The sequence below is a fragment of the Phoca vitulina genome, unplaced genomic scaffold, assembly GCF_004348235.1.
Source record: "Phoca vitulina isolate PV1807 unplaced genomic scaffold, GSC_HSeal_1.0 scaffold45, whole genome shotgun sequence".
Taxonomy (NCBI): domain Eukaryota; kingdom Metazoa; phylum Chordata; class Mammalia; order Carnivora; family Phocidae; genus Phoca; species Phoca vitulina.
This window is the reverse complement of record NW_022589748.1, coordinates 249,609-270,917: the sequence shown is the minus strand read 5'-3', so window position 1 is coordinate 270,917 and position 21,309 is coordinate 249,609. Positions and strand designations below refer to the sequence as shown.

Sequence of the window (21,309 nt, the reverse complement as noted above, 5' to 3'; positions counted from 1 at the left end):
GGGGGGGGGGGGGGGGGGGGGGGGGGGGGGGGGGGGGGGGCGGGTGTTGCTGGGCGGGGCATACAACCCCCCCCCACGGCCCCCACCCCCGGCCCCGCGGGGCTGCAGGCCGGTCTGGCAGGGGAGGGCTGGCGCACCCGTCCCCAGGTTCCCCACGCCTGCAGGCGCGCAGGGCCGGGCCGGGCAGGACGCGCGGGCTCCGCGGGTCCCCATCCCCTGCTCGGTACCCCTCTGATCAGCCCCTCCCAGGGCCTCCCAAGCCACCTCCCCTGCCTGCCAGCCCCGCCTTTCCCATGAACGTGATTCCTGGCTCACATCAGCCTGCCCGGGAACATCGGGAGCACGTCAAGCGCACTCTTTCCTGCACCGCACATACATTATTTTGTCTACTCAACAATCCATGAGGTAGTTACTTTAAATTTTTAAATGTTTTAAAATGAGGGTGCCTGGGTCGCTCAGTCGGTTAAGCGTCTGCCTTCGGCTCAGGTCATGATCCCGGGCCCTGGGATCCAGCCCCGCATTGGGCCCTTGCTCAGCGGGAAGTCTGCTTCTCCCTCTGCCTCTGCCTCTGCCTCTGTCTCTCTCTCTCCCTGTCTCTCATGAATAAATAAAATCTTTAAAGAAAAAAAAATTTTTTAAATGATCGCGCAGTTTTTCTTCTGTTTTCCAGTTCTATTAATTTTAGCACATGTATAGATTTGTGGAACCCCTACAGAACGGCCAAACTTTTCCAGGATGGCTGTACCATTTTACATTGCCACCAGCAACGGTTTCTTAGACAGGACACCAGGATGGTTAATTTTACGTGGCAATGTGACTGGGCTAAGGGATGCCCAGAGAGCTGGTAAGACATTGTTTCTGGGTGTGTCTGTGAGGGTGGTTACGGAGGGATTAGCATTCAGACAGACTGAGTAAAGAAGATCTGCCCTCACCAATGTGAGCAGGCATCATCCTGTCGGCTGAGGGCCTCAACAGAATCAAAAAGCAGAGAACAGGTGCATTGCCTCTCTCCCTTTCTTCCCTCCCTCCCTCTCATCCATCCTCTGCCCTCTGACATCGGGGCTGTCCTTGCTTCTCAGGTCTTCAGACTCTGGGGAATTACACCAGCCCTTTGGACCCGGACTGAATTATTCCATGAGCTTTTCTGGTTGTAGAGCTTGCAAGTAGAATATCATGGCATAGCTCGACCTCCACAATTGCATGAGCCATTTCCCATGATAAATCCCCTCTTCTGTATCTCTCTATATCCTATTGTTTCTTTTTTTCTGGAGAACCCTAACTAATACAGACACCCAAAGCATAAGGAACCAAAAGATAAATGGACAAACTGGACATCACCAAAATTAAAACCTTCTGGCTTCAAAGGACACCATTAAGAAAGTAAAAGGACGGGGTGCCTGGGTGGCTCAGTTGTTAAGCGTCTGCCTTCGGCTCAGGTCATGATCCCAGGGTCCTGTGATGGAGCCCCGCACTGGGCTCCCTGCTCAGCAGGGAGCCTGCTTCTCCCTCTCCCACTCCCCTGCTTGTGTTCCCTCTCTCGCTGTGTTTCTCTCTGTCAAATAAATAAATAAAATCTTTTAAAAAAAAAAGTAAAAGGAGAACCTATAGAATGGTAGAAAATTTTTGTAAATCAGGCATATTTGATAAGGCTTACACCTAGAACATATCTTACAACTCAATAATAAAAAGCCAACCAATTAAAAGACAGGCAAAGGGTCTGAATAGACATTTCTCCAAAAAAGACATATAAATGGGGGCACCTGGGTGGCTCAGTTAGTTAAGCATCTGCCTTTGGCTCAGGTCATGATCTTAGGGTCCTGGGATTGAGCCCTGTGTTGGGCTCCCCACTCAGCAGGGAGTCTGCTTCTTCCTCTCCCTCTGCCCCTTGCCCCCCGCCCCACTTGTGCTCTCTCTTTTAAATAAATAAATTAAATCCTTAGAAAAAAAAAGATATACAAAGCAAGTGGAAAGATGCCCACCATCACTAGCCATCAGAGAAATGCAAATCAAACCACAGTGAGACCACTTCGCGTCCAGTAGAACTGCGATAATAAAAAGGATAGTGACAAGTGTCGTTGAGGATACAGAGAAATCAGAAGCCTATAACTGCTGGCAAGCATGTGACATGGGACAACCACTTGGGAGGACCATCTGGCATTCTCTCATAAGGTTAAATAAAGCATTTGACCCAGAAATTCCTATCTTGAGTATATATACCCAAGAGAAATGAAAACATACATCCAGACAAAAGCTGGTACACAATGTTCATCGCGCATTATTCCTAATAGCCCAAACGTGGCAACAACCCAAATGCCCCCCAATGGATGAAAAGAATGAACAGACTGGTAAATGCATACAATTGAGCGCTATTCAGCTATTAAAGAGGATGAAGTATAGATTCAAGCGGCAACATACACGAACAAAGCTTGACATCGTCCTGAGGAGCGAAAGAAGCCAGACACAACAGGCCACGTATTGTGCTATGGCAATCCCATTCACGTGAAATGTCCAGGATAGGCAAATCCAGAGAGACAGACAGTAGACTGGTAGTCACCAGGGGCTGAGGGAATTAGGGGGTCGGGAGTGACTGCCAAAGGGTATGGGGTCTCTTTTTGGGGTGGTGAAAATGCTCTCAAATTGATTATGGTGATGCTGCACAACTCTGAATACTAAAAACCACTGAATTGTACCCTTCAAATGGGTAAATTGTGTGGTGTATGGATTATAATACAGTTGGTATTTAAAAACACATGCCCAGGGGCACCTGGGTGGCTGAGTCAGTTAAGCATCTGCTTCAGCTCGGGTCATGATCCCAGGGTCCTGGGATTGAGCCCCGCATCGGGCTCCCTGCTCAGTAGGGAGCCTACTGCTCCCCCTGGCTTGTGCTGTCAAGTAAATAAATAAATCTTTAAAAAATAATAAGAATAAAAGCACATGCACAAATAAACCCAAGCAAGCAAGCAATTAAGGGAGTATAAGGCATACAGAGCCTTTGCCAAGGGGCGAGCATTGGTGGAGCAGCGGGGGATTAACGCTGAGGAGAACCCTGGACCCTGGATGTCTACATGGGCTGCTTTTTTTTTTTTATTTCAGACACAGAGCTCAAGCAGGGAGAGGGGCAGAGGGAGAGAATCTCAAGCACACTCCACACTGAGTGCAGAGCCCAATGCAGGGCTCGATCTCACGACCCTGAGATCATGAGCTGAGCCAAAATCGAGAGCCAGTCGCTTAAGCAACTGGGCCACCCGGGCACCCCACGTGCTGCTTTTTCTTCTTCTTTTTTTAAGATTTATTTATTTGAGAGAGACAGAGCACAAGTGGGCAGAGGGGCAGAGGGAGAGGGAGAAGCAGACTCCCCACTCAGCAGGGAGCCTGATGTGGGGCTCGATCCTAGGACCCCGAGATCACGACCTGAGCTGAAGGCAGATGCTTAACCGACTGAGCCACCCAGGCGCCCCCCACATGCTGTTCTTAGTAGAGGCTGCCTGTGCGGGTCGGATGTGGCTTGACATGAAAAGATTCGTACCATCAGTTACCCTTGTGTGTATTAAGGGTAGCCAAATTTTTTATCAGAATTTCAACTGGATTAAGGATCAAGGATTCTGTATGAGAAAACCCCCTCACATGTTATGACCTGACTTTCAGAATGCAGAGCCCTTCCTAGACCGCAAATGCCCTCACTGGTCCTGGAATGTGGCAAGCACATTCCTCTCCAGGAGCCCAGTGCTGCTACTGTCCTCCCGCTTAGAATGCCTTCCCCCCATATTAACATACTCGGATTTTAGCAATCAGGGAAGGAGGGAGGGACATTGCAAACAGAGGGAACAGCATCAGCAAAGGCAGGACGGTGGAGAGTAAGTGGCGTGCCCATGAGAGAAGATGCTGCATGGTGGGTCCTGGCGGGGGCTGGTGAGCTCACAGGCCCTTAATGCTAGCTCCGTGGGGTAGGCGATGGAAATCCATGACAGGGCACCATGACAGTTCCTGAACACGTGTGAGACATGAAGAGTCCCATGCCGCTGCTGTGGTATGGTTTTTCTGTGGTGTAATTAGAGCAGATAAGTATTACTAAAAAAAAAAAATTATATTTTCAATTCAGGTAAAAGACAGGTGATGTAAGTAGCTTGAAAAGTTTTTTTTTTGGTCACTAGTTACTGTTTATGATTCTGACGGTGCATCAGCTTCTTCCTACAGAAGAGACGATCGAAAGTTCCTTTTCACTGTACTTTCCAGCCTGGTGTCCACACCGTGATGAAGCCGAAAGGAATGAGGGGAGGGGTGCCAGGGGTCGTGCACGTTTCTGGCTAAATAGTTTTGTCTTAATGATTTCTACCTGCCCACACAGTCTTAAGTATCGTACCACACAGAGGAATTCTGGAGGAATATGATGGCGTCTTGAGGGAAAGAGAAGTCACATGTTTGGCATGAAAAGAGAAATGGTTATTTCTGTTTCACCTGTCCACGATTTCAACTGAGCTTTAACGCCACTTCCTCAACAAAGCCTTCTGTGGCTGCTACGTGCCTTGCATCTTCCCAGGCACAACACAAGCAAACTTTTTTTGAGTTCCCCCATTTCACTTGTAGATACTGGAGTGGTGTCATTAAGAGCCCAGGCTCCAGGGGCGCCGGGGGGCTCAGTCGTTAAGCATCTGCCTTCGGCTCAGGTCATGGTCCCAGGGTCCTGGGATCGAGCCCCGCATCGGGCTCCCTGCTCGGTGGGAAGCCTGCTTCTCCCTCTACCGCTCCCCCTGCTTGTGTTCCCTCTCTCGCTGTGTCTCTCTCTGTCAAATAAATAAAATTAAAAAAAAAAAAAAGAGCCCAGGCTCTGGAGCCAGGCTGCCTGGGTCCGAATCCCTGCTCCACTACTTATTAACTCTGTAATGTCAGGCAAGTTACTTAACCACTGTGGGCCTCGGTTTTCTCATCTGCGAAATAGGGATATTAGAAGGACTCCCAGCATCTATGACTGCTGTGAAGACCACACATGCTAGCACGGAGGTCAGCAGTCAAGAAAGACGAGCCCTCATGATCTCGGTACCTCTGCCGGTGTCTCGTCTCATATTAACCATACAGGCTTCCTGCCTCCCAGGACTTGCAGAACTGCCACTGAAGAGCATCAGGGACCGGTGGGAGGAGAGGGGCCTTGAAGGAGGGCAGGGGCGGGGGCGGTTCCCTCTGGTGGTCTGGGGAGAGTGATAAGGAGATGAAGCCCCAGCTGGAGGCTCCAAACACCTTTGTCCCTCATTGTGCCATTTACTGCGTGCCTGGAGGGGTCCCCCTCTCTCTCTCCTTCCTTCCTTCTTTCCTGAAGGGAATAGAAATGGGGACAATAATAGTACCTACCATCATGGAATTGTGATGAGGATTGAATTAGGTAACATATAAAGTGCTTAGAACAATGCCTGATACAGAGTAAGTGCTCAATGGATGTTACTTCTTGCTACTTTATTTTCTTTCTTTTTAAAGATTTATTTGGGGGGGGGCAGAGGGAGAGGGAGACTCTCCAGCAGACTCCCTGCTGAGCCTGTTGGGGGGAGGGGCTCAGTCTCACAACCCTGAGATCACGACCTGAGCTGAAATCAAGTCAGTCGCTCAACCAACTGAACCACCCAGGTGCCCCTATTTTCTTTTTCTTAATATTTATTATTTTCTGATTAAGAACGCAATTCTTGTTTGTGGTAGAAAAGTGTGAAAATGTAGGGGAAAACTCACCTCAGTGAGGGAGTCCGATATATGAACAAATGAGTAAGCACAAGAAGGAAAGGACACACAAGACGCAGAGGTAGCTCGCAGGAAGGGCACGGGCACGATCCCTGGCAAGGTTCCACAGAAAAGGTGAAGCTCACGAGGAGGTTGGCAAAGGTGAACAGGATTTTGTCAGGTGGACGAGGTGGGGAGGGCGTTCAGGAAGCAGGAAGAGCATATGCAAAGGCACAGAGGCATGAAACAGCATGTGTGTCCCCATAACCCTAACCGTGGTTTTGCATGGCTCCAGGGTCAAGTATGTGGGGGGGGGTGGGGGAGGGACTTGGTGTAAGAAGTGTGCTAGGAGGGGCGCCTGGGTGGCTCAGTCGGTTAAGCGTCTGCCTTCGGCTCAGGTCATGATCCCGGGATCCTGCGATAGAGCCCCACGTCGGGCTCCCTGCTCAGCAGAGAGCCTGCTTCTCCTCCTCCCTCTGCCTGCCACTCCCCCTGCTCGTACTCTGTCAAATAAATAAGATCTTTAAAACAAACAAATAAACAAGTGTGCTAGGAGGCAGGGCGAGGAAGGAGGCAGGACTAGGAAATGAGAAGCCTGCTTCTCCATAAAGAAATGGTTACTGGCCTAAGAACGAGAGGGGCCACTGGAAGGTCTCGGTGATGGTGTCACATGCTTGGCATTTTAGAGAGAGAGCTCATGCAGAGGATGAAGAATGGACTGAGGAGCAAGGCTCTGGAAGCAGAGAGACTTCTGTAAGGCTGGGGCCAGAGTCCCAGAACGAGCTAAGTAAGGACAGCCCAGGCCAACGTGGGAGTCAAGGGTGTGCAACACGGGATGGGCTGGATACGCCTGACAAGTGGAGGTGGGGTGGTGGGTAGATGCAGAGAAACAACGCATCCAGAACAATTCCCAGGTTTCTGGCTTGGTTGACTGGGAAGTGGATAATGTCAGCAGCCAAAGTAGGAAATATACAAAGAAAAATATGCTTGTGGAGAAGAAACCACTCTGGTGACCATGTTTATGTAAAAAATAGTCCATGTAATTTTTTTTTAAAGTAAGCTCTACACCCAGGATGGGGCTTGAACCTATGACCCCGAGATCAACAGTTGCATGCTCTACCAACTGAGCCAGCCAGGTGCCCCTAGTCCATGTAATTTTTTATTCATTTTGAAATCTTCAGTTCTTCATTACTGGCATATTTAAAATAATACACCTGACTGGGCTTTCCTTTTTTTTTTTTGAAGGAGATTAAAAAATTTAAGCTCCATAAACAATTTATTTTTTAAAAATATTAAGATTTTCTTCTCCACTACCACTCCGTGGTTCCTACTCCTCTCAGCTGACATGTTCAGGTAAAACCAGGGTTTTCCCTTACTTGGAAACTTACCACATAATATGCGTTCTCAGAACAGAGGTGGATCTCAAGAACAGACAGGACTCAGAATGGGTGAGGGGCACTGGAAATGAAACTGCTTTTATGCTAGATAATGTCCTTGGAAATCTTGCCCATCCTTCTCATTTCACAGATGAGAGGCAAAACCAGAAGCTAACCATGGAGGCAGAAACTTAAGGAGGCAGAATTCAGCTCAGATGAACCTCTAGCAGTGAGAACATTCAACAGGGGAACAGCCTGCCTTTCTACTGGGTACAGCAAGGAGCCTCTCATCCTGAAGACAGTGCAGGAGAGAATGGATGGTCATCTGTCAGGGCTACCGCTGAGCTTCTGCATGGAGCAGGAGGTTGAAGGTGGTTTCTAAGGCCCTCTTGAACTCTGATTTTTATTGATTGAATGTGGGTAGCCCCAGCAGGATGTGGGAACACCGTGAGTGAACAAACTCGTGGGCATGATCGTAAGGTGTGGATGGGCCATTATCATCTTGCTACTTGATGGGACAAAGCCTCTTTGCTTGACCAAACCAAACTCAGGATCCTGAACCTTCTCCTTGGCCCTTCTGTGCGTTTCCTCATAAATCTAGGTTTAGCAAGAACTCTGAGAAGTCAGTTTACCAACAGTCCTTCATCCTCCACCGTCACCCCACGGTGGGATCTACTCACCCCGGCCCTTCTTCAGCAAGAATCCTGTTAGGTCAGTTTAACCAAAATCCTTCTTACCCTGTTGTTTTTTTTCTCTTAGACATTTTCCATCCACTGACCCCTACCTTGCCCCTCAGCTGTAAATCCCCACTTGACCTGCTGTATTCGGACATGAGCCCAGGTCTATACAGAGGTCTCTTTTCCTCTATTGCAATAGTACTAAATAAAATATATATTTTTACCACCCTCACTACTGACCAGCACTGGTTTTCACAAATCTGGTTTTTCGATGTGTGAAGAGGAGCAGTTGTAGATACGGCTGTTCAGATAGGCAGAGACCTGCTCAAGGAAAGCCTTCACTATACGACTAAGGATTTCAAATTTTATTAAGAAGGGAGAAGCCACTGAAGGAGTGACAAGATGGGTGTAGTGCTTTGGGGAGACTGAGAGAAAATAAAGAGAACAATCCACGAGGAGACTATTTATATAACCGAGGGGAGAAGTAATAAGGACCTGAACTCTAGGCTTAGCAGCAATAGAAGCAAAGAGGAACGACGGAGGTCGTAGAATCCTAAGGGACAGGGCAAGACGATCGCCTGGGTGAGACTCTCTTCACACACACCTCCCCACCTCACATGGGAGCCGTCTGGGCCATGGGGTCCAGCCTCCCACCAAGTAGAGCAACCCAGGGTCTTCCTCATGGTGATTCTCTGATCCCATGGTCACGTCTCACCTGGCAAGTTCAATGGTTTCGTCGTCTGTAAGACGAGGTTAATACTAATGCCCGCCTCACACACAGGCGGTTGTGAGGATTACGATTTAACATCTGAAAACCACTTGGAAAAGGGCCAGGCGGAGGATATGCCATGTGTCAGCTACTATTATTACCATCACTTGGAAATCCCACCTCCCCCATGACCTCAACTCTGAAACCCTCCCCTCTGCCAATAATCTCTTTCCACTCCATGCCTACTGAATTCACCTGCCTAGGACTTGACGCTGGTCAGATGTAGGATGAGTAACCAAAGAAAACTCTGAAGGTCTGACCCTGAGTTTACAGAAATCTTGAGAGGGGGCAGTTTATGGGAAAAATGTTATCTGGTTTGAAACATGTTAACTTGAAACTTTTAGAGGTCCAAGTACAAATGACCAGCAGTCTGCCAGAGACCCAAGACGAACTTGGGAGAGACTAATAGCACAGGTGCAGATTTAAAACTTATTTGCACAGATAAGAGTTGAGACCACAGGAGTAAGTGGTTCCAAGGTAATGGTAAGGAAAGAGACAAAGTGGTATCATGACCCAACATTCAGGAATACTCAGGGACTGAGAAAAGAGGAATCATAATGGGAAATAGGAATAATCAGGAAAACCAGATGAGTAAAATGTTATAGTAGCTTCAAAGATACTTAAAAATAAACATAATTTTCATGCAACAGTCCAGATCATTCCCAGGCCTCACGGAGATGCTCTGAAGGAGGGAGTCATGAGTTCTCTGCGGGGTCGGGGGAGTGCAGCGGGCGGGCAGAGAAGTGGTTGATCCCTCATGTGTGGCGACTATTCATCACCTAGCAGTTTTACCTGTTTGGGGGTCTTTCCCAGAGCCCCACAACCTGAATCTCCACATAAGTGGCCATGCTCGGACCTCACCCACCCCCAAACGGTCCTGCCCGGAACCTCTTCTCCTCTGTGTTTTAGAGGAGGTTTAAAAGACCTTGCTCATCTCCCTCCAGAAATATTCTCTACTCCGTTACTAGTTCTTGCTTTTCAGTGTAAATTTTTAGGCTCTAACCTCAGAAATAATTTGATAGGTCTGATTTGGGGGTTCAGAAACCTGCATTACTAACAAGCAGCCTAATGATTTTTTTTTTTTTTTTAAGATTTTATTTATTTGACACAGAGAGAGAGAGACAGCGAGAGAGGGAACACAAGCAGGGGGAGTGGGAGAGGGAGAAGCAGGCTCCCCGCCGAGCAGGGAGCCCGATGCGGGGCTCGATCCCAGGACCCTGAGATAATGACCTGAGCCAAAGTTGCTTAACCAACTGAGCCACCCAGGCGCCCCTAGCCTAGTGATTCTAATATGGGTAGTTCATGGCCTACACTTTGAGACACAAAGTCAGTCTGTAAGTATGTGGGGAATCTCAAAGAAGAGCCAAAAGAATGAGTTTCATTATAGCTTTAAGAAATCAAAGACATATTAGGTGGTCGATCACAATATATGCTCTAAGATTTTCCAGAGGCCAGTTCCAGACATTTCCCCATCTTCTCCGTAAGACTTTCATCTCCGCCTTCTCCATGACTGGAACCTCCTCCCACCAACGGCCCGAACAAGAAATCTACCTATGCCCACTGCGACCCAAAACCCAAGTACTCGCTTGTCAGGGCGCCCACACCCAGGAACACCTTTCTAGTTTGGGTTGCTGGTCTTAAGTATCGTACTACACAGAATGATACGCCGCACATGAAATCCAACGTGTACATGACTGAGAGTCTGTGGCGGCATCTAGAGGAATGCGACAGAGTCTTGACAGCAAGAGGTCATATGTGTGTGAAAGAAAAACAGTTGTCTGTAAAAGAAAAATCTAAAAGATTAAATTTTAAGGATTCCAGTTATAGTCACGGTTTCGTATTTTAACTGAAATAAATTTGGCTCCTGCACAAAAACACACTCAATCTCTCCTTCTAAAAAAACTATTCTGTTTAATAGTGCACTTCATTTATGCTACAGGATGAGCAGGATTGGAACAAGATAACGAAAGATCATCCCTTCAGCTGGGAACACTCGAGCTCCATCCTAACCCAGCAAGGAGCCCGGCGGCCGCGTCAGGCCAGAGACTCCCTTCTCTGGGCTTTGCTCTTTCTTTGCATTCACACTTGGCTGCTGAAGTCAGAGGTGGGGTCATGAGAGGTCCAGCTGCTGGGGCCAGATGGCATAGGTCGTAGGTGTCAGAGGGCAGGGCAAGCTGGCTGATCGAGCTCCTTAAAAGCATTCTATTCTTAGCAACTGGGGGTTTGGATTAAATCACTTTTCAATGCAGGAGTGGGCAGAGGAACAGGGAGAGAGGAGGATGGAAAGCAGGCCAATGCTAAATGCTTTTGATCCTCTCCCTGTGAGCCTTACTGATTATCAGATGGATTTCCCAATCAGACCTATCACAATAGGGAAGGACAAGGAGTTCTCCAACAAAATTGCCTCACTGCTCTTGGAAACGGGCTTGCGGCTCCAAGAGCCCCCCAAAATACAGATAGCACAGAAAACCTCGTGGGGTCCCCCCCAATAAAATAACTAATCCCTCAGCCCCAAATTTCCATAATTAATGAAGTCATGGAACAACGACAACAACAACAAACAGCACATTCCTTATCAAAATTTAAAGCTGGATTAGGAACAGTGGCTTTGAAAGAGAGCCTCCATGTGCCCTTCTTAGCAAATAGCAGGACTCCGAACATTCCTTCCACTGCCTTCTGTGCTGAGTATACTGACTCCAACTGGAGGAATCCTTGGAATTTTATTCCTACTGTGCTTCCATTCCCCACCTTGGAAAGAAAGGCTCCTCTGGTGTGAGAGAAATGGTCTAGTGCAAACTCCCTTCCAAAATGGAAGGTGACTGGTCCCAGAGCTTCCCTCGTATTCCCAGCACTTAACCTGCCGCTTGCCTCCTGGTGTGATTCCTGGGGAATCTGACCTGGTGGCTCACCATGAGGATGTGCCAGCATGACTTCCCCAATCTGCCCCGTTCTCTAAAGTGAAAGGTTTGAGTCGGAAGGGACACATTCTAAGATGTTCATACTTATATAGTAAGGCAGGAACTCTTTAGACGCAGAGGAAGTGAGGAAAACAGGTGTGTGGCGCTCTCTCATGTAGACTCTCTGATATTTAATTCAGCAGTGACTCTGAGAGAACTTTTGCTCATTCCCATTACATTCAAAGGCTTCTCTCCAGTGTGAATTCTCTGGTGGCGAACAAGAGCTGAGCTATACCTAAAGGCCTTCCCACACTCACTACATTCATAGGGATTCTCCCCCGTGTGGATTCTTTGATGCTGAATAAGGCCTGAACTGTAAGTAAACTTTCCTCCACATTCCATACATTCATAGGGCTTCTCTCCAGTGTGGATTCTCTGGTGCTGATAGAGGTGGGAGCTCTGGCTGAAGGCCTTCCCACACTCGTTACATTCATAGGGCTTCTCTCCAGTGTGGATTCTCTGGTGATGGATAAGGGTGGAGCTCCTGCTGAAGGCCTTCCCACATTCATTACAAGCATACGGTTTCTCTCCAGTGTGGATTCTCTGATGATGAGTAAGGGTGGAGCTCCAGCTGAAGGTTTTCCCACATTCACTACATTCATAGGGCTTCTCCCCGGTGTGGATCCTCCGGTGTAGAATGAGGGCAGAGCTACAACTGAAGGTCTTCCCACAATCGTTACATTCGTAAGGTTTCTCTCCAGTGTGGATTCTCTGATGCTGAATAAGATGTGAGCTCTGACTGAAGGCCTTCCCACACTCACTACATTCATAGGGTTTCTCCCCAGTGTGGATTCTCTGATGTTGAATAAGGTCTGAAGTTCGATTAAAGCTCTTGCTACATTCATCACACTTATGGGGTCTGTCTCCCACAGGAAGTCTCTGATGCGAAATAAGGTTAGAACTCACAGTGAAGCTGTTCCCAAAATCATTGTATTTCTCACTTCTCTCTCCCACAGGGGTTAGCTTTTCCTCATCTGTCACTTGACCAAAATCTTGTATCTTCCTATTCAATCTTTCTCCAGAGGAGTTCCCCAGTTGCCTCTTGAGACTGACTTCTTGTTCATAGGCTTCTTCAAATTTAAGACCCTGAGAAATATCCTTTTGGAATCTTCCCAATAGCACCCCACGTGGTCCGGTATCTTCGGAAATTTCTTGATCATGCTCAGTTCTGGTCTCACCATCTGGCACGATACAAAATACAAACATCACTTGTTCCTTGTGGAAGAAAGGATCAAAACCAGAGGACAGGATAATTACGAGAAGGACATTCACGGGGCTAAAAGCACAAGCCTCTCATCTGCGTGCAGACCTGCCCAGGCTGGGAGCAGCTGATGCACAATGAGAAATCTGCATCGAGAAAATAAGGAAGAAGAAAGGCAAGAAGCAAAATCAAAGTGAAAAGATCTGGAAGTATAGAGAAGGCTGGAGATGGGAGGAGAGGAAGACAGACCAGGCAGGGGTGCGGAAACAAAAACAGAAGAGAAAGGACACGCTGTTTAATGAAGTGACAAAATCCTCACAGAGGTCAGAGACTGGAAATGCAAGTGGGGAGACAGTGGCTTCCAGAAGGTAGGGAGGAAGAAACATAAGCAAGCCCAGAAGGGTGATGGGAAACAGTCGCAGAGCAGGAAGAAGCGACAAGAGGGAGGCCACAGTGACCGCCACAGCCTCAGGTGAAAAGAACAATCCCGTCTGTAGGCCACACACGCCAAACCCACGGAAACAGGCAAAAGACGGAGCTCAGTCCGCCTCTGGGCCCTAGGCATCGAAGGCTGGGCTAAGGTGTGAAGATACATAAACCATCTTCTTGTCTGACTTATTTCCACTGCTTTGGGATTTTCAAAGGGAGCTTTGGGCAAAGAGGATGAGTGAAAAGGGTCTAGACAGTTAGCATTTTTAGTCTGTCAATATATTAAGAAGTAAAGACCGGGAATGAGTGTTAGAGAACAGAAACAGCTGTTTCTCCCTCACCTGAACAGGCACCTCTCAGGACCTCTCTGTTCTCAGTTCCCTTCAAACCCAGGACCCTCGGCTCTTCGTCTCAATGCAGCCCAAAGATTGTGTCAAAATTCAGAAATGGAAATCCTGCCCACGGGACAAGGTTTATCCTGCTCAGAGCAAGTGGTCCCAGAGCTTGAGTCCGCACCCAGGATTCGCAGGGCCAGCAAGGAAATGTGCAGGGAGTCTCCAATGGGAGGGAGGGAGACGCCCTGCACTGCCCAGAAAATGTTCTCACTGACAGTGCGTGACTGACAAGTCACAGATTAACAGTCCACAGAGTAAAGGTTAAAGACGCCAGTTGCAAATTTCTCCTGGAGCCACAGCCACCCTAGTCCTGAACAAAGCAATGGACCCCTCGAGGGGGTACAACAGAGAAGGGAAGGAGAAGGAGTTCCAGAATGCGCACATGGGCGCCCAGCAGTACCTCACGTGTTTAGGGATCCCAAGATGCTCATCTTTTGGAAAAGGCTCTGAATTACACATTACGAATCACATGAAAAAAAAGCAGCAGATCTGGAGCTGAAAGACCAGGGCCCGAGTCCTGCTACTTGATAGCTATAGGACCACCGTGAAGCACTGAAGGCCTCTGACGTCTCTTTCGTCACCGAGAACACAAGAAGAACCCTAGCAACCGCTGTTACTGTGTTACTGTGAGGTTTCCACGAGAGAATGTACAGGAAAGCGCTTTATAAACTGCCAATTACTGTACAAGCAGGAGTTACTATTATTGTTAGAATTTTCTGAGACTATGTCAATCTTTAGCTGATCATTTTGCGACTCAAGTGTCACTAGCCAACAAGGAAACAAAGAAATGCCAAGGGAGTTTTACTGAGAAAGCGTTATCTCCTTACCCAGCGAGAACACATTCCCATAATTCTCCAGCATCACATCCCTGTAGAGGTCCCTCTGAGCAGGCTCCAAACGCTTCCACTCCTTCCGGATGAAGTACACAGCTACATCCTCAAACGTTACCAACTCCTGAAACAACACGGTCTTGCGTGCAATTTCAGGGGGAGGGAGGGGACCGGCAGCACCAAAAATAACTGGGAATGAGGATGAACAATGAGTATCTAAGAGGTGGGGGAAAGGAGGTTATGGCAGAGGAAGAGAGGGGTCCGTTATTCAGCAGGAAAGGACCACGTTCCTGATGGGGGGAATCACGGTTTGGGGCACTGAATGGATGTCACGGCATAAACGTTTCCATGAAATGGGAAGAAAGAACGATAAAGGGAACCACAGCTCACCTGGGACTTGGCCTTTAGGAGTGCAGCTGCCAACATCTCATCCCCCAGGCTGTCCTTGTCGGAAAATGCAGGAACTGTCGAGGAAGGAAGAGCTGAAGGACAATAAAAGGCTCCGTGAGTGAACCCATCTGCTCTCTGGCCTCCCAACCCACAGAAAACTCACTGGGTCCTGGAACCTAGGACCCAAGCCCTCTTGAGGTGAGGCATCCAAAGCCCTGCTGATCCTGCTCTCCATCTGCCCCAGGTACCTTCCTTTCTGTTCAGTCACTGCTCTCTCCCGGAAACCGGCACAGTCCTCCCATTAGTGATCAGCACCTTCTTGTCCTTTCTCCCAACCTTGGCCAGCAACGCAGACATTCCTGCTCACCCCTTCCATCCCTCTCCACATCTCTGAACTCAAGACTCGTGCACAAAGGTCTCTTAGACCAGAGGAAACCAGCAGCCTCACCCAACCCCAACTGAACAACACAATGCCCATTCTCCTTCTTTCTCTTCACCCCCAGGTCAAATCTAAACACTACAAAATGTTTCCTGGTTCTGGGCTTGATCACATCTCTTCTTAATTCTTAACATATTTGTCCCTTAGAGACTCTAAACCCCTAGAGACACAAGACTGTGTGCCATCACCGGGACAAAGAGATCCTTAAATGCTTTTTCCTGATAAGCATACCCTTTCAACGGCAATTGCCTTCAAAGTCAGTGGCACAGTCTATGACAGCAAAATACAAATACCTTAGTGGCTTCTGCTCATTTCATCCTTTTGCCTGTGACCTACAAAGTGATTTCCCAAGAGCCTCCCCTAAGTGCATGCTCCTAAAGAACACAAAGTAGGACCAAGCACCTGGAATTCTGTGATTGTCAGTTTTCTTAATCCTGCATGAGGTCCCAACGGCCCTTCACAAATGCCTCAGCTGTAAAGGCTACCAAGCTGTACATTCATTGTTGGCTTCAGTTAGCTTTTCCACTGGGCTGTAAGCTACCGAATGGGAAGGACTGTGTCTTAGCCACATCTGGATTCTAGTGGTTAGCCCGATTCCTGGTGAATAAGACGTGCAGCATGACTGCTGAATGCCTGAATAAAAGAATAAATTAATCTCTATTCCTTACCACTCTCAAGCAGGGCCTGAGGTTCCTGAGATACGCAATCAGCCTGAGTTTCCATGGGTAGGGCCAGAAGCTCTGGGTCTCTGGTCCACTATCTGCAGACTCAGCAGGAAGCCGGTTTTGAATGAGAACGAGGAAGCACTGCGGAAGCAAAGTTCAAGGTTCAATGATTAAAATAAAACAAAACAAAACCAAAAAAACCACCTCCCTTGAGCTAGCATTTCAGTTCATACCCACGATTAGCAGGAGGAAATGTAGCAACCAGGACCAGTCTTCTAGATCCCGGTAAATACCCTGTGAAGAGATTCCATGAGCACCACAGAAAGGGCCCCTGTTCCTAGACAATATCCCACCTTTGGCTCCCACAACATACTGAGCGATATTTATAACAACAGAAAACGTGGAACACTGGTGCCAAATAATGATACTAACAGAATTAAATACTAAGCAACGATTAAAATTTTAAAAAAAACCCAATAAAATGAAAAAGTATGTACACATAGATCTGCAAAATGTGCATGTATTGTATGAACTTTTAAGAATGTTTGGGATAGTGCATAAAGCTAACTGTTTACAGATTTTTTATTTACTTATTTATTTTTAAGTAGACTCCATGCTGGGCTTGAACTCACGACCCTTAGATCAAGACCTGAGCTGAGATTGAGAGTCAGAGGCTTAGCCGACTGAGCCACCCAGGTGCTCCTATTTACAGATTTTTTTTTTTTAAAAAACTTCATAAACATTAGAGCTAGTAGAAGGAAAAAAATTACTTTATTAGATTTCTAGCTGTTACATTACATTTAGGTGTTATCCTTTGAGGAAAAGGGGTCACAAAACAGCACCCAATGGCAGAGATCAGAGAAACTTTCCGTTGAGTTCTCGGTCTCTCATTTAGAAAACCCTGGGGAAATAACAGCTGACACCCAGAACTACGGCAAATAGCTCAGATCTATTAATTAAATTAGAGAAATCCTTCCTCCCCTTTCTAAGACAGCTGTCTGCTTCCAGTTTCAGCCAAAGGCAGGATGTTACTGAGGGACGGGGGCCCCTTCTGTGGTCCCCATGCAGTGTCATCGCAGGGAGCAGGTGTACGTACTCGCCAGATCTAGAGGCTGGGCCCGTCACCGAGAAGGTAGCAGCCGGCCTTCCTTCTACCTCCCTTTTCTCCTAATACATTTCCTTGGATCAGAATATAAGTCCCTGCCGCACGGACCAACACTTTTTAAAAAAAATAATAAGATTACTTATTACTCCATTTTCATCCCTCCTGACGTCCCCATTCCCCAGTTGCTATGACAATCAAGAGAGGTCTGTTCTCTGTGGCTCTAGTGAATAAAACAGAACGTGAGTATCTAGACTAAGGTTTGGATCTCAAGCAGAAGCTTCTACTTCACACTTGAATGCCGTGACAGGAGTCAACAGACCAAGAACAGCCACCAGAGCTTTCTTACACTTGGGCAGGAGCAAAGTAAAACACCCCTGGACTTTGTCTACTTCCCTCTTTATTTATCTGCTCATGTAACAAACAACTGCTGAGTGTCACTACACTGCAAGACACTACTGAAAGGAATGTGAACAATATTTGCTTTACCATTATAGACCGCTGCGTTCACATAAAGCATAAAAAGGGGAGGGGCCCTGAGAGTCAGAGCTCACAGAACTCTAGTGTTTGGGCAACAAGGGGGTACAGAATGCCCACCACCAATGCCTTTACACAGAGAAAGGCATTGAATGAGGCATGAGTCAGGCCCAGTGGCAATCAAGGTGACACACCCTATTGCCACCACGGCTCCCTCCTCACTGGGTCCCTTCAACTCTGTCTCAGAGCCAGCCATCTTTTGTTCCTATCAACCAACTTTATGATTTCCAGGACTGTTTATAAGCAGACACCTCCAACGAATCAGCTCTTGGTCCAAACTCTCTTTAGAAAGGAAACTCAGAGGCTCTGACTCCAGAAGAAAAAAAACAAGCCTCCCTCCTCAAAGCTGGGTTAACCAAAGCTGGAACTCAAAGGCATATTGTTGAGAACAAGTCCCCAGTGTCTGCATCAGTACACAATGTTTCCCACAGAAAGAAAAATCTCCATTGTGCCCCCACAGCTTCAGGTCCAGGCAGGGCCCTTCCCTGCTCTGGGGCCAGCGCCTCTCCCTGAAGCTGCTCCTGCGGACTGACAAAGACGACCTGGCAGTGAGAACGAGTCATGAAAAGCTTTACCTGCTGGAATCTTTCCTTCCTTCTTTGGAGTTAGGTCCTAGAAGACCAGAGTAGCAATTATCGGGACTTTGGAAGCCTTTGTGCAAGTTCCTGGGAATTCTAACTTAAGCTGATGCCAGTGCTGTATGATTAAGGGGGGAAAAAAAGGAATTAAAAAATATTCATGTAAACTTCATTTCTACTCAGATAGATATAAGGAAAAAAAAAGACCATACACTAATCAACACAATTAAGACACAAGTGGTTATTTGTGTTGCACCCCTGGAGAGCTGAAAGGCAACTGAAGGTTCTCCAGGTCAACCTCCCACCCAAGTGTAAGAAATGCCTTCTCAAGTTCCCGATGTTCTGACGGCTAAACTTGCAAGAAACTCTCAACCTCAGCACGGGGTCTGGTCCATTGCTGCAGAGCTTCACCATCAGAGAGGTCTTCGGTTGGTAAGGTGGGAAAATCTATCCGCCTTGGACCTTCACCTTACAGAGGCCTAGCACCCTGCCCTAAGGTGCTTCAAGAGCAGAATCTTCTCCTTCCACACAACTGTTCCTCAAACACTTGTAAGCCAAATGACGCTCACTGTCCATAAACTTCCCTTCTTGGGGATAAATACCTTTAGCTCCTCTCATTGTTCCATATATTTCGGGTTCATCATCCTGCCTATCCTCTCCTGGAGTTTACGAATGCCATTCAGAGCGTAAACATCCATCTGCGTTCAATCCCACTTCAAAAGCGGATCAAATCTAACACAACTGAAAGAGGGAGCCAGACACAGCTGCACCAATCCCCGTAAGGGACTCGATTTACTGAGCGCCAGGGGATTATTCTCGGGAACTAAGTTTGCACTCTCCCCCACCCCCCATTCCAGACCTACTTCTAACTGCGAACACTTCGTTGAACTTCTCAGATCTCAGACCCGGCTAAGTACAAAGAGACTTCTCCTGCCACTGGCGCGAATAACTGTGTTAACACCAAATAAAAGCGTCTGGGAGGATTACCAAGTTAGGGCAGCTGTCATCAGCTGTTCTAAAGAGAGGGGCCCGTTTACAGCCGTACTGGAACTTTTAAGTGCTCGAGCTGGGCTAAGTCACAAGCCCAGAACCGGAGCCCCTTTCCTCCCCTCCTGGCAAGGCCCCGTTTGGAGGAGGGAGGTCCCCGGGGAAGCGGAGTCGGGGACCGGCTGCGGGGGAGGGAGCGGCGCCTCCCGGCAGCTCCGGGCGGGCCTGGGGACCCCGCGGGCCGCAGCGGCGCGGACACCACCCCTTTCCCCGGCGGCCACAGCCTCCGTCTCACCGCGAGCCCCGGGGGCGGCCGGACTCACCCTGGGGGCAGGGACGGGAGATTTGGGGGGCCAGACACCGACCAGGCCCCGTTGGACCCTGTCACAGACCCACACACCCGGACAGAACAAAGAACGGAAGTTCTCTCTATTTCGCTTCCGGGTCGATCCTTTTCATTACCCACCCTATCCCCGTAGCCTCCACGCCCACTTGTTCTCTCTAGGAACTTTGGAGGTGTTCCCCTCTCGGTGATTCGCTGACTCCCGGCCTAGGCCGCGTGGCGGCCGCCAACGCCGGCCCTCGCGCTCCCGCCCGCCGCCGCGCCCCCTGATGGCCGGGCGGGGCGAAGCGCCGCGTCCCTCGGCCTCAGGGCGCATGCGTGGGCGCCCCAGAACCGGCGGGGGCGGCGGGGGTTCCCCCGCGGATCGTCGAGGGCGGAGGAGAGCGCACGTTGGCAGAGCGACCCGGGTCCCGAGCCGACCCGCAGCAAAAAGGAGGACTTCTGAAGGGTTCATCGGTAGAAAAAAATTCACCTTTATTTGAATTTTCCAAATAAACCAAGTTTTGTGTTTGTTTCATGTAAAAATGCCCCCTTTATTTTTATTTTATTTTTTTTTAAAGATTTTATTTATTTGACAGAGAGAGAGACACAGCGAGAGAGGGAACACAAACAGGGGGAGTGGGAGAGGGAGAAACAGGCTTCCCGCGGAGCAGGGAGCCCGATGCGGGGCTCGATCCCAGGACCCTGGGATCATGACCTGAGCCGAAGGCAGACGCTTAACGACTGAGCCACCCAGGTGCCCCAAAATGCCTCCTTTAAATTAAAATCCGAAGAGAACATTCCTGCCCATCAGAGAGTCCCCGTGAGGACAAAACCTGTACAAGCGATGAGAGAGGTCGGGGAAGTTACTAAAATCTATCCGGTGCATCCGAAGAAGACAAGAAGACTGGCGGGCGAGGCCCCCCAGGAGCTGAATGTGTGAGATCCTTGAGGAGAGGAGGGGAAGGTTTCCGTGGTTCGCTCACTTTATGCCCTCACAGGAGGAACCCTGTAAGTGTAGGAATCAAATCCTTCCAGGTCACATACAGAATGAAATCTTGTGATATCCTGAGTAACGCGGGGGCCCTCCTGGCTCCCCTTCCAGCCCTGCCTCCCATTTGATCCCAGTTTCCACTGCATTCCCATATTTATGGCGCCCACAGTCAGCTCTGCGAATGCAACAGACTTCACTTTCCAGTGACGGCAGGCTAAGGACAGCAATTTAAATGACCCAATTCCAGTAAAATATGAAAAGTGCTAGGAAAGAATTTGCAGAAGTGTTGCAGGCCCTGGAAGAGAAGGGGATGCTAGGGCAGAGGAAATAGGACTAAGGCCTGGAGGCAGAACAGAAGTCACTAATAACACCTTGAGGGTGGCCTGAGATGGGTGGGGCCTGACCCATCTCCAGTCCTTCCAGACCATAATGAGAATTTGAGCAAGTACTTGGCATAATCAAGTCGCTCAGTAAACTCAATACCCACCCTCATCCCCACCAAAACCACACACACACACACACACACACACACACACACACACACACACACAAAATCCCCGGGCTTTTTTTTTTAAATCTCTCCTCCATTCCTTTTTCTTCCACTCCTACTTTAGGACAAGAAGGACAGAGATGAGGAAGGAGGCAGGAGCAAGGAGAGCAGGGCAGGGTGGAAATGGTCTCCTCAAAGTGGGATTGTTTGTTCTGTAAAAGGTTCCCTAATGACCATCTGAAGGGAACAGCTCTTAGACACCCAGCACCTTCAATGCTATCAACTTTATTACTCTGGGGCTGAGAAGTCAATTTGTAGCTCATGGTTGGTGTTTGCCCCAGAACCCAGCCAGCTGCCTAATTCCCAGCAAGTTCTCAAAAGCCGTGCTCTTAATGATTATTCTTCTGAGTCCATGGTCTCCGGAGTGTCATGAGTCACCTAGGGGATGCTCAAGGCAATCCACCAAGGTGG

At 48.5% G+C, this 21,309-nt stretch overlaps 1 protein-coding gene across 2 annotated transcripts; it reads right to left on the bottom strand.

Annotated features, from left to right (window-relative positions):
- Nucleotides 1-9,793: 9,793 nt before the first annotated feature.
- On the bottom strand, nucleotides 9,794-19,463 carry ZNF3 (zinc finger protein 3). 2 transcript variants are annotated; one of them, XM_032430831.1, is made up of 7 exons: nucleotides 19,356-19,463; nucleotides 18,043-18,163; nucleotides 16,062-16,122; nucleotides 15,832-15,969; nucleotides 14,725-14,816; nucleotides 14,332-14,458; nucleotides 9,794-12,660 (listed from the first exon to the last, which is right to left on the bottom strand). In XM_032430831.1, exons 4-7 carry the CDS (start codon nucleotides 15,884-15,886, stop codon nucleotides 11,591-11,593), a joined length of 1,344 nt encoding a protein of 447 aa, XP_032286722.1. In that variant the 5' UTR covers nucleotides 15,887-15,969; nucleotides 16,062-16,122; nucleotides 18,043-18,163; nucleotides 19,356-19,463; the 3' UTR covers nucleotides 9,794-11,590. The 2 variants fall into 2 exon arrangements, with proteins under 2 accessions (XP_032286722.1, XP_032286721.1); XM_032430830.1 differs by lacking the exon at nucleotides 16,062-16,122.
- Between the last annotated feature and the right edge of the window lie 1,846 nt (nucleotides 19,464-21,309).